At 36.4% G+C, this 17,457-nt stretch overlaps 3 protein-coding genes and 1 pseudogene across 4 annotated transcripts; 3 read left to right on the top strand and 1 right to left on the bottom strand.

Annotated features, from left to right (window-relative positions):
• Positions 1-1,653: 1,653 nt before the first annotated feature.
• Positions 1,654-2,832, bottom strand: LOC109164812 (annotated as a pseudogene).
• Positions 2,833-5,345: 2,513 nt separating this feature from the next.
• On the top strand, positions 5,346-6,365 carry LOC109164811 (probable leucine-rich repeat receptor-like protein kinase At5g63930). The gene has a single exon (XM_019313358.1). It carries the CDS (start codon positions 5,346-5,348, stop codon positions 6,363-6,365), a length of 1,020 nt encoding a protein of 339 aa, XP_019168903.1.
• A 43-nt stretch (positions 6,366-6,408) lies between these two features.
• Positions 6,409-9,609, top strand: LOC109164690 (receptor kinase-like protein Xa21). Its single transcript, XM_019313228.1, has 2 exons — positions 6,409-8,433; positions 9,099-9,609. Exons 1-2 carry the CDS (start codon positions 6,426-6,428, stop codon positions 9,458-9,460), a joined length of 2,370 nt encoding a protein of 789 aa, XP_019168773.1. The 5' UTR covers positions 6,409-6,425; the 3' UTR covers positions 9,461-9,609.
• A 3,155-nt stretch (positions 9,610-12,764) lies between these two features.
• Positions 12,765-15,590, top strand: LOC109165512 (serine/threonine-protein kinase HT1-like). Of its 2 annotated transcripts, XM_019314314.1 has the most exons (5): positions 12,765-12,982; positions 13,297-13,373; positions 13,509-14,445; positions 14,549-15,004; positions 15,088-15,590. In XM_019314314.1, exons 3-5 carry the CDS (start codon positions 13,720-13,722, stop codon positions 15,358-15,360), a joined length of 1,455 nt encoding a protein of 484 aa, XP_019169859.1. In that variant the 5' UTR covers positions 12,765-12,982; positions 13,297-13,373; positions 13,509-13,719; the 3' UTR covers positions 15,361-15,590. The 2 variants fall into 2 exon arrangements, with proteins under 2 accessions (XP_019169859.1, XP_019169860.1); XM_019314315.1 differs by lacking the exon at positions 13,297-13,373.
• Positions 15,591-17,457: the final 1,867 nt, after the last annotated feature.

Below are 17,457 nucleotides of genomic sequence, written 5' to 3'. Positions count from 1 at the left end.
CTTATTATGGCAAATTATATCGTGCACCACGCAGCACATAGCAATGTGCGCCCAAGCATAAAACGCGCGCGTTTCATACTGATGTCATGCTGACTTCACCCTGTCCATCTGAATAGACCAAATCTCATTACGTGTATTCAGTAAAAATTTTATGTGTATTGTGTTATGAGTTTATGTGTATTCAGTTAAGAGTTTATGTGTATTATATATGTTACCAAACCCCATTATGTGTATTCAGTTAAAAGTTTATGTGTATTGTGTTATGAATTTATGTGAATTCAGTTAAGAGTTTATGTGTATTCAGTTAAGAGTTTATATGTATTATATTATAGTTTATGTGTATGTTAAGAATTTATGTGTATTATGTATTATGTTAGATTATGTATATTCTGTTATGAGTTTATGTGTATTCTATTATGAGTTTATGTGCATTCGAAACAGAAGATTTTTTTTAACAACTTAACAAAACGACATCGTTTTGGGAGACGCGGAGCGCACATTGCTGTCCGTGCCCTGGTGCACGGTATAACGATTGCCTTATTATCGCATTGTATTTGTATCGTTCTTTTCATTCGTTGCCCAATAATGTTAAATGGGCTTTCTTGTATAATCTTAGGGGCTTTGCGACCCAGACTTATAGCTTAATAAAGTTTGCTTCTTGTAAAAAAAAAAAAAAAAAAAGAAGCAAAATATATACTCGTACTCGTAAAAGATATATGTAATAGTATTCATTATACTCGAATTCTTATTCAGTATACATGCATGTAAGAGATATAATAAATAATATGCTACTTATATTGGGATATATAAGCTAATTAATTAATTAATTACTTGTATGTTGACAAATATACTTAGAAATATATTCATTTGTCAGAATCAAACGCTTATTAGTTATTACTACATTAAAAACTATAATTATTACAAATATATGTAACTTTATTTTATTATAGGGTGAATCAACGATTTGGTCCCTCACTTATTCGCGACTTGTCAATGTTGCCCCTGAATCACGTATTCATCGATTTAGTCCCTGAAAATAATTGTTTTTCGTCAAATCAGTCCCTATGGCCGTATTCCGTCAAGTCTCAGGCGAGAGCTCCGATTTTCCCTGGGCATTTTGGTCTTTTCACTCCTTCTTCTTCATTAACTCCGACAAAGCTTCGCCGGAGAAGCTCAAGCTCGCCGGAGGGAATTGAACTCCATCTCTTCTCTGCTCGTCGAGTGCATGCGTTGAGTGTCTTGAACAAGAAAGGTGGCATATTTGTGATGGATCTTTATGGAGGCACATCATCAGAGTGTGAGCTGCGACTGCAGAGGAAATTTCCTAATTTCACGGTGAACTCTGTTTTCGTTAGAAGATTGATTTTCAGTCTCTGCTTCATGGCTATTTCACTTGAAAACAAAAAACCATGTTTTTTAAAAATGCCAAATGGTCATTGCCAGATTTCGCTGTGTCCACTTTTGGATGCAACAAATGCCAGACAGTGAAGATATCAAAAGCACATATGGATTTTCTGCAGGACAAGACATAAAATATGAAGAGGTCACTAGCTTCCAACAACAGGATTCATGGAATATAATGCATATGTAGGTGTTGCATGAAGTTATCATTGTCACTCAACATAGCAGAGAAGCTGAATACGGAGTAATTCTTTACAAGCATAAAAATATTTTTTTTTCCCATTCCTTAGCATGCAATTTGAGAATCTCAGTAGCTCTCTCCTTGTTCTTCCCAACCCCACAATCCACTTGTATAACCAAACACAGCTTCGCCCCCACTCCCAGCTGCAACATCTCTTGCACCACACTAGGAGTAGCAGAGAACTTGGCGATGGAGTACAAGATCCTCAGACCTCTCTCATTCGCCACCTTCGACACCCTCAGGATTTTCCTCGACACCACCGCCAGCCCCGCCGTGTGCTTCAGCAGCTTCGCCCGCCCCTCCGCGCACCGGCAAAGCTGCTCCAGTACGCTCAGACTCCACTCGCAATATCGTTTCTCGTTCGTGTCCAGCAGTAGATCGATCAGCACGGTCGCCGCCCCGGCCTCCGCCGCCTTGATCCGGTTCCTCCCTTTCTGGCAAACGTTGGCCAGTAGGTGCAGCGCGGATTTGGAGGCCTTGCCGGAGAAATTGTCTCGCAAGATTTGGACAACTTGGTAGGAAAAGGAGGGGTTTATGTTTGTCGTGAGCTGTGATAACGAGGGGTTTAGGGTTGTGGTTTCGAGCATTGATTTGAGAAGCATCACTGCATTTCCGGCGTCGACTTGGCTTGCCGGAGGAGCTTTAGGATGTGAGACTTGGTCACCGGAGGCTTTGGGGTGGGGAAGCGCTCGACGTCGTGGGAGGCGTGGAGGGTGCACCACGACTAGATGACTCGTCGGAGAGTGACGTTTGGGGTCAACAACTCATCATCGGAGGTGAAGCTGACGTCCGCGACGATGGAATGAAGAAGAAGGCGTGAAAAGACCAAAATGCTCAGGGCAAATCGGAGCTTTCGCCTGAGACTTGACGGAATATGGTCATAGGGACTGATTTGACGAAAAACAATTATTTTCGGGGACTAAATCGATGAATACGTGATTCGGGGGCAACATTGACAAGTCGCGAATAAGTGAGGGACCAAATCGTTGATTCACCCTTTATTATATTTATGTATCAGTTATTGATGTATTTCGATAATAGGATATTAGACTTTGCCTTCTAAGTTCCTGTCCAACATCACTTTTCCATCTAATTAACCTAATTAAAAACTATTAAAAAGTTTTTGACATACTAGTATATAACTATATATGGATGTCGGAAAATACATTGGGAAAAAAAAATTACTCCATATTAATATACTATGACTATGAATTGAATAATGTTGAAGACATAGAAATCAAGTTGTAATTAATCTTATGGAATCCGACAAATATTCCAAATGCATATTAAATTAATGAAATTATATTCAACATAAGTGTCTTTGTTCCATTTTGATATATAGTATTTCTACCCATATTATAATGTTTGATTTCAATTCTAATATAATATATGATAGTATTTCAACCTAACTTTTTCAAATATATTGCTTCAAATCTTACAAGGTTATTCTAGATGAAATCTATATTGACAATGATTAGTTTTGTCCACAAAATGTCCCTAAGTTTTTTTTATGTGACAAGAAAAATCTGTCGTCACTAGTCAAATGTATGCATTGAGTAAACCCTGCTCTTGTGTAATAATATGAAAATCACACAAGAGAGGTAAACCGTGCTAGCTAGGAAAGTCCGCACTGTGCAACATACTTTGTCGCATAAGATTTTTCTAGTAGAGTTTATTTTTTAGGTGTATTTTGCGAGTTATATTACTTATATATATATATATATATATATATATATATATATATATATATATATATATATATATATATATATATATATATATATATATATATTACATAAGATTAGGATTTATCCAATGCACAATTTTAAATAATGATCGTGAGTTTTTCTCGTCACTCAAAATAATAATAATAATAATAATAATAATAATAATAATAATAATAATAATAATAATAATAATAATATCAATAAATAAATATTTTCATTTCCAAATTAAATATTTTGCAACTCTATTCTCGACCACATAAACCTTAACTTGTCAATTTTAATAATATGTTGCTTGAACCTAGAGTTGAAAGTGTTACTTTGATTTGTTACCAAGGACTACAACATATATAGTCACCTACATTGCATTGAATTGAAGTAACAACTTACAAGATTAGTCAACATAGGAAAGTCTCTAGAAGTCTAGGAAGTAGCAGCATTCGTAGGTAACCATGCATACAGGCCGGGCCGCCGGGGTGTAACGAAAGTAAACAATTGTCAAAGTTTGCATTAAAACAAGTAATCACATGCATGCAAATAATTGGGTATTCCTTGGCTGACCGACAACTTTGAAAATTTCCCAATGCTCAACCCAAACCAAACATGATTCATAACCAGCTTGGTTGGCGTGAGTAGCCGTGCACTCTCACAATTTAAGAGAGATCGAGAGTTCGAACACCCTCTCTTTTAGAAAAATCAATCTGGCCAGCACTTTGTCCTTTAATTGGATTTGCCCAGTGTGAATGTGGATTAGTCTGAGTATGGTATGGGCTTAAAAGTGCCTCTTACAGTATGTGCATTAATGCGAGTGTGGCCCAATATTCACACCCAGTAGGCCCGTGCATACTGGGTGCGTAATTGATACTTTTTTTTTTTTTTTTTTTTTGTGGAAAGAACTGATACTTAAAAAAAAAATTGTTAACTTTTTTTCATCCCTCCTCTCTCTCCTAATTGGCACATCAAAAATCGTGAAAAATTAACAATTGATGAGGATGCTCTTAGATCAGGTGGTAAAGCATGTGATTAGTCTTATGAATAGCTAAGCTAGGTTCAAATCTTACTATATGATTTTATTTAATACAGCTTTATTATGGTTTTTCTTTTCAACACACATAGTTTCTTAATGACTTATATTAATTAATGGTGAGATTTACACACACACACTATATATATATATATATATATATATATATATATATATATATATATATATATATAATAATAATAATAATAATAATAATAATAATAATAATGTGTTTTCTATTCCAATTATTTTATCAAATTAATTGTGTTTCATATTTTGTTGTGAATATTTTTATAAAGTTTTGATGTGTTTTATTTTTCGTACATATCCAACAATATTTATGGCTATACTAGTGTTTCATTTTTTTTTTTTCAAACTATCTCTTTTATTATGTTTTGCCCCCACTGAAAAAAGTTTCTGGATCCGCCCCTGGTTGTGGCGTTAGAGCTGGCGGCCACTCTGACGTGCCCCAGTAGTGGGCGCAAAGCCGCAAAGTGCGCCTAACACGCAATTCGACACTCTTTTTTTTTAAAAAAAAAAAAAAGAAAAAAATTCTTCTGTAAAAAAACTTGTTTTGCAAGAGAAAGAATTGGCTTAAAAACCTCGCATCCCGTTAGCAAAAAACGTTGTTAGTGTTCCAAAATTCACCAAAAAAGCATTAGGTCCACTTTTGCTAGTATTGTGTTGGTGTAGCATAAGTTATGACCACGTTACCATGAAATTTAACAATTGTCAAAGTTTGCATTAAAGCATGCACGTAACCAGTAACCACATCAAAATAATTGGCCTGGGTATAGGTATACCTGCGTAGGCCGACAGATTTGAAAATTTAACTTACCATTAATGCTCAATCCAAACCAAACATCATTATTCACACTCACACAGTACAACGTAAGAATTTGGTACAAATATGTTCCAACTTCCAATGTCAGATTGTTCAACGTAACACACAGGAATGGATAGCTTCTTCTTCCATGTTGCCTTGCTTTGTAGTTTTGCACTCACTGCCCATAACATATCTACTGATCAATCTGCCCTTCTTGCCTTAAGTGCCCAAATCACTTATGATCCTCATGCCATTTTAGCCGAGAATTGGACGACCAATAATGCCTCGGTTTGTAACTGGATTGGGGTTACTTGCGGTCTAATCCACCAGAGAGTCAAGTCCTTGAACCTTTCGTTCATGGATCTCGGAGGCCGCCTTCCTCCACAACTAGGAAACCTCTCGTTCCTTGTTTCTCTCGACCTCCGTGGCAACCATTTCCAGGGCGGTTTACCCCGGGACCTGGTGCATTTACGCAGGCTGAGATTTATGAGTTTCGGAGACAATAAATTCAGTGGAGAGCTTCCTTCATGGCTGGGGTATTTGCCTCGGCTTAAAATCTTGATATTGTCAAATAACAGCTTCAGAGGAAGTCTCCCGAACTCCATGTTTAACATCTCAAAGCTGGAGAAGGTGGAGTTACGATTTAATCAACTCACAGGCGCTATACCTGCAACAATCTTCAACATTACATCCCTGCAAGTGATTGACTTCTGGAATAATAGATTAACTGGAAATCTTCCCCGGGATATCTGTCAAAGTCTGCCAAGACTCCGAGTGATTTCTCTTTCTCAGAATGGGCTGTCTGGCCAACTGCCACCAAGTCTGCCCCAGTGTTCACAGCTCCAGGTTTTATCATTGTTTCGGAACATGTTCACCGGAGACATACCTCGAGGGACTGGAAACATGACGATGCTCCAGGAGTTGGATTTGAACTCGAATCCTCTCATGAATCCTGGGACAATACCAAGAGAAATTGGGAACTTAACCATGCTCACTAGATTAGGCCTAGGAGACTTGAATCTTCGAGGTACGACAAAAATCCAATTCTCTCATGTTGTTTTGTTTTTGCTCTTGTTATATGCTGCTGGAAAATCGTCAATTTCTGACCAACTTTTCCGGCCACCGCCTCAAAAGTGGACGAAGATTTAAGATAATTGGATTGATAAACTTGAGATTTCTGTATGTAATTCTGTGTGTCTCTGGATACTGATGATTGCAGGTTCCATTCCATCAGAATTTGGAGATTTTCGTAACATTGGAAGATTAGTGTTGCATTCCAACAGTTTGCATGGTTCTATTCCGCCAGGGATATTTAACAACACAAAGCTATTCCTCCTTTCACTCACCGGAAACAACCTTTCTGGCAATCTTCCAGGCAACATTAACCTCCCCAATATTGAGTGGTTGTCTATTGGGATTAATGATCTAAGTGGAGTCATACCACACACCATCTCAAATGCTTCTAAACTAAGAACTTTTGATGTGGTAACCAATAGATTCCACGGCTCGATTCCAACATCACTAGGCCAGTTAAGATCTATTGAACATCTAGGCTTTGGATTTAACTTTTTCACAGAGCCTTACCCTGAGCTTAGGTTCATTGATTCTTTGGGAAACTGCAAGAGCCTAATATACTTGTCTCTCTCATACAATCCTCTCAATGCCACCATTCCTTCATCTGTAAAGAATCTCTCTTCTCTGCAATACTTTCTTGCAAGGAATTCTGGGCTTAAGGGAACCATTGCACAAGAACTGGGTAACCTGAGTAGTTTGGTAACAATAAATCTGGGGTACAACTCATTGACTGGATCTATTCCAATGAGTTTTCAAGAATTATCCAATCTTCAAGGTTTGGGTGTTAATGATAACAGGATTGGAGGGCCCATACCAGAAGCTCTTTGCCATTTGAAGAATCTTGGTTTCCTATATCTGAATAGAAATCAAATAACTGGTATGATTCCAGGATGCTTGGGAAATGTGACTTCTCTAAGGAGACTCTACTTAAACAATAACAAGCTCACTTCTACTCTACCTGCAAGCCTTGGAAACCTCCATGATCTGTTGGCTATATATGTAAATTCAAACTTTTTGAATGGAAGCATACCTGAAGAGCTAGGAAGTTTGAAGGTTGCAATAGAAATAGATCTGTCAAGGAATAATTTCTATGGGGAAATTCCTCGAACACTTGGAGGGCTAGATCAGGTGATCAATCTTTCTTTGGCACAGAACCAATTACAAGGTCCAATCCCCAGTTCATTTGGTGCCATAGTGGCACTAGAAAGACTTGATTTGTCTCAGAATAAACTGGTTGGTAGCATCCCCAACTCATTTCAATCACTGCAATATTTGAAGCATTTCAATGCCTCTTTCAATAAACTTTCTGGAGAAATACCAACCAAAGGCCCATTCGCAAACTTCACCCAAGATTCTTTTCTGTCAAATCCTGCATTTTGTGGTGGCTCTCCTCATCTGCAATTTCCTCCTTGTCAACCTGATTCACCTAAAACTGCCATGAAATCCAAGACCCGGAAACTATTGCTAATTTTAGCCCCAATTGGATCAATATCAATTCTGCTCGTTCTTGGCATTACTTTGGTGTTTTTAAGGTTTAGAGGGAAAAAAAGCAGCCCCACTGGAACAACCATATTTCCTGCTATAACACATGAGAGAGTTTCTTATTATGAGCTTGAAAGGGCAACCAACGGATTCAGCCAAGAAAACTTTCTTGGAAAGGGAAGCTATGGATCAGTTTACAAAGGGGTGTTCTTGGATGGGACAAATGTTGCAGTGAAGGTTTTCAACCTGGAAATCGAAGGGGCATTCAAGAGTTTTGATGTGGAATGTGAGGTATTTCGTAGCATTCACCATAGGAATCTTGTCAAAGTAATCACTAGTTGCTCAAACCTGGATTTTAAAGCCTTGATACTAAGATACATGGGTAATGGAAGCCTGGAGAAATTGTTGTATTCTGACAATCTTTTCTTGGACATCCTTAAGAGATTGGATATAGTCATTGATGTTGCATCCGCTTTGGAGTATCTTCATCATGGCTATTCTATTCCCATTGTTCATTGCGATTTGAAACCTAGTAATATCCTATTGGACGAGGATATGGTTGCTCATGTTAGTGATTTTGGCATTACGAAGTTGTTGGGTGGAGGTCGGGATAGCGCTGTAAGAACAAAGACCCTAGCAACTATGGGATACATTGCACCAGGTAAGGTTCGATCAATATGTGTTCTTATTGATTTTCATATGCATTGCCAGTTACACTTTTGATATACTTGTGTTAGCAATGTTTGCTTAATTGAAATATATATTTTTGTCTCAACTAAAATAATAAACTGATCGTTAGATGGCAAATTTATAGTTTATAAAAGAAAAAGAAAAATCACACTTTTGATTTTTCAATGATGGCCTGTTATGCAATTTAGTTGATCATTGTCAATTTTTTAAAAAATATAATTTCTCAATTGTTCAAAGAATTATAAGTCTGGTCTTGTTGCTAACAGAAGTTGCAAAAAGAAAAAGTTTGAAATGTAACTAGGGTTTTTAGATGATGTACTCTTTTAGCGTTTTAATTATAAGTAAATAAGTATTTGTAAAATTGTGAGTTTGTTTTAGATGCTGTCAATCAAATTCTAAAACAACTCTCTAACAACCCTAGTTCAGAACGTTTTTTCGTGACTTCCATTATCAAAGAGATTAAATTTACAATTTTTTTCAACAATTGAGAAACTAAACCAATCTCTTAAAATTGACAATGAGGGCGGCATATATTGAATTGCATAACCAACAATAATAGGGCGATCAAATTTGTACGTGATTTGCATGTCCTTTTGTATATTATATGCTCACCGCGCTTAACACTAATGGATGTAGAATATGGGTCAGAGGGCTTGGTATCGACGAGTTGTGATGTCTACAGCTTCGGGATTTTGGTGATGGAAACATTCACAAGAAAAAAACCTATAGACAACTCATTCTCCGGAGATTTCAACATAAGGGATTGGGTAGTTGCAGCACTACATAACTCATCAATGGTGCACATTATGGAAGAGAATATGTTGATATCATCATATGATGATGTTGGTGTAGCAGCGGCAAAGGTGGAGTGTGTGACCTTAATCATGGAATTAGGGTTGAGATGTTCCACACAATTGTTTGGGGAAAGACCAAGCATGGGAGTTGCCTTAGTATCACTCAAGAAGATCAAAGCTCAATTCCTGTCCAAATTGCATTGATTGTATGCATGCATCTTCTCAGTAAGCTACAGCTAAACCTACCTTGTAATTTTAATGTAATTGACAAAGAATCACAATGAGATGTAAACTAGCATAAGTTGTTCGTAGTTAATTGGGTCAATTCAATAAAGTCAATAAATCGTTCCCACAAAAAATCAAATTTCAAATTTTAATTACCAAACTAACTATCAGACCAACTTAGTTGGGTTTACTCTCTAAAATAATCATATAATTGTACTATTAATGATCGGTTATACTAAAATATGAAAAATACCTTTAGTCTTCCACACATCCACCCCTTATAGAAGTCTTCTGAAAATCATTATGTTACTTAAAGTGAGTTTGAAAAATATCCTGATTATCCTCTTTTTGATCGTTTCGATTTGTGGTGATTCCCTTTTGATTGCCTGCATTTATTTTCCCTCCTCCTCTCGTCCTATAAATAGGGATAGTTTCTCAAAAGTAAAATAGACGGGGCACATGCATGGTGCGGTCCCAATCCTCATATGCTTTGATGTATAACGGTATGAGGCGTCGGGCTAGCAACGTAAAACGTAGCGCTCATTTTTTACCATTTAAGCTAAAATGTGCATTGTGCTATACATTATCACCACACTTTGTGTTTTTGTGAGATAGGAAGGTTTTGGCTTAAAAGAGGTATGGTGGCACACTCGAGAGCATTCTCTAGACTCAGATTTTCGGATACGTAGACCATAAGATAGAGTCCTTTGACATACCTCAACACACGTTTGACTTGTTCCCAATGAGTGACCGTAGAAGCATGCACACCAAAGTATCTGTCGCCTACCCGCAAACCAACGGACGGGTGGAAAACGTCAATCACACTAAAATTCAAAGAATAATTACAGTTTTTTTTATTTAAAAAAAAAAAAACAAAATACTCATAATTATGATAATAATTAGTTATTATATGTATAATGTGCGTGTGGAGTAAGCATATATCCCTTTGTAGGAGCCAGGAGGGTGCTGGAAATCCACCATCCAAAATTAGTCATAATTATGATTATATATTCCAATTGCGTATTCTATTTGCCAACTTTTCATTTCCTTAAACGCAACTTTGATTCCTACAACTTGTCACCATCACATCATATCATTCCAATTGCCAATTGCCAATTGCCAATTGCTAATTGCCAAACCATACATATATATATATATATATATATATATATATATATATATATATATATATATATATATATATATATTATATACCCACCACAATCTTCTGTCCTACCCTACATATATATACACTCATAAAATCTCTGCATATATACTCCTTAATTAGCCATTGATTATTCTACATGCATACAAAGTAAATGAGTCAAGTGCATGCCAAGACCTAAGAAATTTTTGCCAATTTGGGTTGTCTTTGTGGGGATTACATTTGACAGAATGTGTCACTTATAAATGTACCCCCAAAAAAATGCCACCTATACCATAGACTAGATGTTAAGAATTTAGGTGTGATAGAATTATATAACGGTGCAATGAAATCATTCATTATACTATATGCATTAAATACAACTACTCACGTGAGTTAAGAGCATTAATATCAGAGGTGAATATGGAGTTTATTCACGCCTTTTGAGATCAACATGCCATGTTGGCGGAGAGAGAGCAGTTGTTGTGTGCGTTTCGCGCACAGCAACTGCCAGGCGTGCCGACAGCCTGACTGATCCATTGATTATTATTATTATTATTATTATTATTATTTTTAAATTAGTTTTGGTTTTTTTTTTCTCTCTCCTCCCATCTTCTCTTTCATAATCATACTTACAAAACTCCTTAAAAACCGCAAAATAGCTCCACCATTGTGGATGCTCTAAGAAAAATAAAATTTATGATGGATTTGAATCACAGATAAATAATCATGGCTTTGTAAGGATAATTTGATAAGCAATTTTCGTTAGTTGACTGTCGTCGGTCGCTGATATTTGACGGAGTTGGCCAGAACCCTAGTTGACATGTAATTACAAGTCACCAACAAGTTAATGAGTTTCATTGCTCTAAAATAACATGTTTGTGAGTTCAATTAACTTTTTAGGTAAAGTTTAGAAGTGTATTTGACCATTTTCCTTAATTTAATTAACCACAATCAAATTAATTAATTAAAATGATTAATTATAAATTTAAATTATTAATGAAATAAATCCCTTCACCAGTGGAAATGTGCCACATGACACATTTATACATTGTGGACGGTTTCATTTCGGGGACCAATGTAGCAATTTGATATTTTGTGGCATTGTGGAGGTCAAACTTTATATATGAACCATATATACCACGCCCATGGCCCATCTCCCACCCGCTCCACTAATAAAAGAGATCAATTTTGAAATTTATTATGTAAAAGCGTGATTTGTTATTATTTGAGTGATAAAACAAATTTGTTGTCCCTATTTGATAATAAATGGTACATATTCAGTAAATTTAAGAGTATTGATAAGAATTAAACTCGTAATTTTTTATGTACAAGAATCTTGTTCTATCCACTCTTTTGGATGAGTAGTTTGTTATTAACATATTATCGTATTGAATTTTTATAAATTGTTAATTTAAGAAATAACCCAGTGATATAATAAATTTTCGTTTTCAATTATGCATTATAAATTTATAGTAAGGGAAATTCTTTTGGTCCTGAATTATAGAAAAATAACAAATTTTGTCATTTAATTATATCCGTTATCATTTTTTTTCTCCAATCGTCTCTAAAATGATTTTTTTCGTATTTAAATTTAATTAGAGTTGATTTGGGGTTTTTAATCCCCTGTGCCTTAAAATTGTTACTTTACAAATAATTGAGAGACAAAAATGATTTAAAGAACAAAAAATATCATTATTATTATTATTATTATTATTATTATTTGTAATTTAAGGATGGAAATTATCATTTTATCATATTATAATCCTTGCCAAAACAGTAACCCCTAATCACTTATCCGTGCGAATCGTACATTTTAAGTGTAGATCACAAAAAATTAAATAAATAAGGAAAAAAAATCTGATTTTTGTGAAATAAAATTTGTGTTTTTCTTTTTGCCTGTAGCTCAATAATTCTCCGATAGCGATTTCTGTATTCTCTCTTTTCTCTCTCGACATCTCTGGTTTCTTGACTTTCTGCGGGTGGGGCCCGCCTCCCACCACCCCCCTGCTCCTCCCCCCACCCCCTGCCACCACCAATCAAATGATCAATACCGGTCCACGGTAATCATCTACAGCTCTCTTCATACATACAATATACGTATGATTTCACGTGTACACATATATATATTTATATTTTTATAGTGTTCTGAGCTGAATTTGATAGTGCTGCAATTTATGGTGTTCTGATTTTCTCCATCTCTCTAGGTTGGTGCAGCTGTGAAGTGGGGAGAAGAGAGAGAGAGAGGGAGAGAGAGAGAGAAGGGCAGTGAGATTCTTGTCAAAGATCGTTAATTTTACTCGGGAATCTTCCGAAGAACAGGAGATTATATTACCCGATAAAGCTTTTCCGTAACGGTACTTCTACTCCGATCTGTTTTTCTTTTTTTCTTTCCGAAATGCGTCATTTTTTTTTTCGTGGGTTCTGTTTTTTTTTTTTTTTTTTTTTTTTTTTTTGTTTGCATTGGATCAACGATTAGGTCCGATGATTAATGGGTTTAATCGTGAATCGTGTTTTGTTTTGTTTTGTTTTTTTTTTTTTTTTTAAATATAGTTTCATGCTGTTTGACTATGCATTTGAATATTCAATTTCATCATTTTGATTTTTTTTTATTATATTGGGTTTTAGTTAATTCGTTGTTTTCGGCTGGGTTGTGTATGGGATTTTCCAGGCTCTGAAGGAAGGCGCCAAGGCGGTGATGTTTGACTTTGAAGCTGAAAATTCTCATTTTTCCTTCTGTTTTTTGAGGTAAGATTTTTGGGTTTGGGTCTGAGTTTGATGGTTTGAGTAAAGTTTTGATCTTTTTGCCAAGCAAACATAGATTTTGAGAGCATCTCTGTTTAATTTAAACTATAATGGTGACTGAAATTTGGGGTTTTGCAGGATTCTTGCATGGTACTAATGGTTGAGAATTTGCTTCTCCAATTATTTTGATGAGTTTGGATGAACTGTTGACATGGGAATTTCGAGATCATATTTGCATTCTGGAGGGGATTGCTAAATTTGCACTTTATTCTGAGGTGAAGAAGGAGAAAAGAACACATTTTTGAGTGGTTACCAGGTGCTGTAGGGTAGGTAGGTGGGAGGGAGATAGATGGCTGAAGAGGCTAACTCTTGGATTAGGCGAACGAATTACTCTCACACGGTTTGCCATAGGCTAGATGCAGCCAGATTGGCGTCTCTCCCGATTACCATTCAGCAGGGGCGAAATCCCGGTCTGAAATCTAGGCCTGGCACGAGTTTTGCCAACCCCATCTCGAGGCCGACTGTTCAGAGGGCGGTGTCACCCTCCCCTGAAATGAAACTTTCCGAGACCTTTAAGGAAGCTCGGTCTATTCAGAAGAGATTTTCAACACCACATCCACGACGGAAGGAACATGATAAAGGGTTTGTTGGCAAATTGAGGCACAAGAGTTTCAATGAGATCAGGACAAGCTCTCCAAAACGACCAAGTTCAAAGTCTCCGAGACAAAGTAGTCCCCTACGCCATTTTCTTTCAATGAAGTTCCATGATAAAACAAAAAGCCGAAAGGAATCAGCTTGGACTAAGTACTTTGATCATGGTGGGGGAAAAGTTACCTCCATTGATTCAGTGGATGACTATATGGTTGATCTTTCTAAGCTTTATCTTGGACATAAATTTGCCCATGGAGCACATAGTCAGCTTTACCATGGGATATACAATGATCAACCTGTTGCAGTGAAAATTATTAGAGTGCCAGATGGCGATGAACACCATGATCTAGGATCTCGGTTGGAGAATCAGTTTAACCGGGAAGTGACACTATTGTCTCGTCTCCACCATGAAAATGTTATAAAGGTTTTAACAACTAAAGTTCTTTGCTTTTACATTCATCTAATGAAAGTTTCTTCGTGTCTTGCAAGAACGTTTTTGATTGGTTTATAATGGTTTTTTGATGCAGTTCATAGGTGCATGCAAAAAGCCACTAGTTTTTTGCATTATCACTGAATATCTACCGGAAGGTTCTTTGAGAGCATACCTGCACAAGCTAGAGCACAAGGCTCTCCCCTTACAGAAATTGATTGGGATGGCATTGGATATTGCAAGAGGAATGGAGTTCATTCATTCACGAGGCATTATTCATAGGGATCTCAAACCAGAGAATATACTTATTGATGAGGAGTTTCATCTCAAAGTAGCTGATTTTGGGATAGCTTGTGAGGAGGCATATTGTGATCTCCTGGCCGATGACCCAGGTTCTTATCGTTGGATGGCTCCCGAGATGATTAAACGTAAGTCCTATGGTCGGAAGGTTGATGTGTATGGTTTTGGGCTCCTTTTATGGGAACTCGTGACTGGATGCATCCCTTATGAAGATATGACTCCGGTTCAAGCAGCTTTTGCTGTAGTGAACAAGGTAATTCATAACTTTTAGTTTATTGTTTGTCGTGTCACTGGTTTGCAATCGAACTTGAACACTAAACCTTTCGTATCTATCAGAATATGAGACCAACGATTCCCGTGGAGTGCCCCCCTGCCATGAAAGCTTTGATTGAACACTGTTGGTCTTTGCATCCAGAAAATAGGCCCGAGTTTTGGCAGATTGTTAAGATCTTAGAGCAGTTTGAGTCTTCACTTGCTAATGATGGGACCTTGAGTCTAGTGCATGGTTTAACGTTTCAAGATCATAAAAAGGGGCGTCTCCATTGGATCCAAAAGCTTGGTCCCGTGCATTCAGATTCATTTTCCGTGCCAAAACCTAGATTTGCTTGATGTTTCTTGATGATCTGGAATTTTTTTAGTTTCTCCAGGCCTCATTGTAACCGAAGAGGTTAATGTCTCAAGCCTTTTTTGTTTTTCTTTTTCCCTTTTTCCCCCCTGTATTCCTCTTCACTTTATGCAGTGTGAATGATTAGGTGATAGGCATAATGGGCTTGAATGCCTTTGTAGTTTCTTACGTGATATATACACAAAAATGATTACCAAATTTTCGGCATTTTGCAGCTTCCGAGTATGATTTTAGCTTTCTTGTACGAATATTTTCTTTTATTTAAATCTATGCTTTACACTCGATGGTTGGACATACCCAGTGAAGGCCAAGTGATACTATCGGTGATTGAACAATTACATACTCTGATATATTTAGGGATCGAATCTTTTGTGTAAATGATCCACTTACGGGGCAAGGCTTGACTTAAGGTTACACCTCTTAACATTTTCTTCTCTTTTTATTTTTATTTTTGTAGCAAGATTGCTTCTTTATTCGTCGCCCTTTTTTACAGGTCTACCATCTGGCAAATGCTGTTATCTTCAGATAAATTACCCAGTAGCATTCGACATAAGGTACATTGTTCAATAAGATGAGTTAATAGTCATTATCATTTCTATTATGCATTTCTATGATATGATATGATATGATTTGATGATATACTTGCATGCATCTCGTGTTCCCATGATCTCTTGTTTTCCTAAGAATGATGAAGTGGAGTGATTATTCAACGTTTCCATCCCCCCGAGACATTAATTGAGTTGCCAAATAAATGCATAACTATACAGGGACTTGATTTTTTTCTTCGTGCCATCGAACATAAGGTATGTAGATAGACACTCTGCACTGTCATCATCTTGCAGGGCATCAACGAAAAATATCTTATTTACTACACCTAAATATCGTAAAATCCTTCTCTATGCAGTGAACTTTACCGATTTGCATGTTCTATCAATGGATATTTTCACATTCATTCGCCTAGTGTCTCGAAAAGTGAAACCTTAAGTGTTGTTCATGTGCATGAATCTTGACAAGTAGCTGTAAAATCGAAAAGTTGCAGTCTTCTCAGGGATAGTAATGGCTGCCATCCGTGATCCCCAAGTTGAGACAAGTACCCCCCTACATGAAACTTTATGAAGATGATATTATTGTCTGTATAAGAATTTTTGGTGTTGTTTTCCCATAAAGTTTTTACTTTGTAGTTTTCACATGTTTGTGTTGACAAGATGGGTTGTTTGTGTTGCATATTGCCCGTGATAAAGTCTTGAGAGATTTTTAGGGTTTAGTTTGATGTTTTTAGCATGCACTTTTTGTTGGATCAAATATGCATCAATCAAAGATTGAACACGAGGGTGTACTCGGGACATAACTTAACTGGTTAACTAATCAAAATAAGTTCATAAGCTTTGTTTTGTTTATGCTAGTGGTTGCATTGAAAGGTGACTCTCGTGTGCAAAATTTTAGGTTATTTACTAATTACTACTATCTTAAGCTAGTTTGGTCTATATGTTTTAAGGATCGATTTTTGTGCGACTATCAAGAACATAAAATATAAGAATGATAAGGATTCCTATTTTAATATTATTTTTATCATTTGAGAGCTTTTGGGTAAATACGTGAGATTTTGTTCATCCATATGTATAGAGAAATATAAATTTTACAAAATGAGAGAGCTCTTTGTGCGCGATGAGCTAAAGTCTAATCTATGTTGATAAGTTGAGTCACTATGAATTACCTCTTCACAATTTTATCGTGTTAAGGTGGACGATTTTATCTTTTGTCACAAGAGAACAATTTTTTATAACAAGGTCGTTTTTGACTAGTTGGATAATGTTAGACTCACAACAAATTGTATTGGTTTGATTTGATCACAATTTTGTTTTTTTGTTTTGTTTTTTGTTTTGTTTTGTTTTTTTTTTTTTTTTTTTTGTTATAGCACGAGTTGTCTTGAGCAGACCTTAATTATAGGATGCATCTTTAAGTCCACTTACTATATTTAGACTAGTCTCTTTAATCTCTCTTAAGAGATAGAGCGTACGGCCACTCACACCAACCAAGCTGGTTTGACTTTGACCACAATTTGGGTGATTTTTCTTGAGTCT

Source organism: Ipomoea nil, unplaced genomic scaffold, assembly GCF_001879475.1.
Source record: "Ipomoea nil cultivar Tokyo-kokei standard unplaced genomic scaffold, Asagao_1.1 scaffold3069, whole genome shotgun sequence".
Classification (NCBI taxonomy): Eukaryota; Viridiplantae; Streptophyta; class Magnoliopsida; order Solanales; family Convolvulaceae; genus Ipomoea; species Ipomoea nil.
This window is presented reverse-complemented; position numbering and strand designations above follow the sequence as displayed.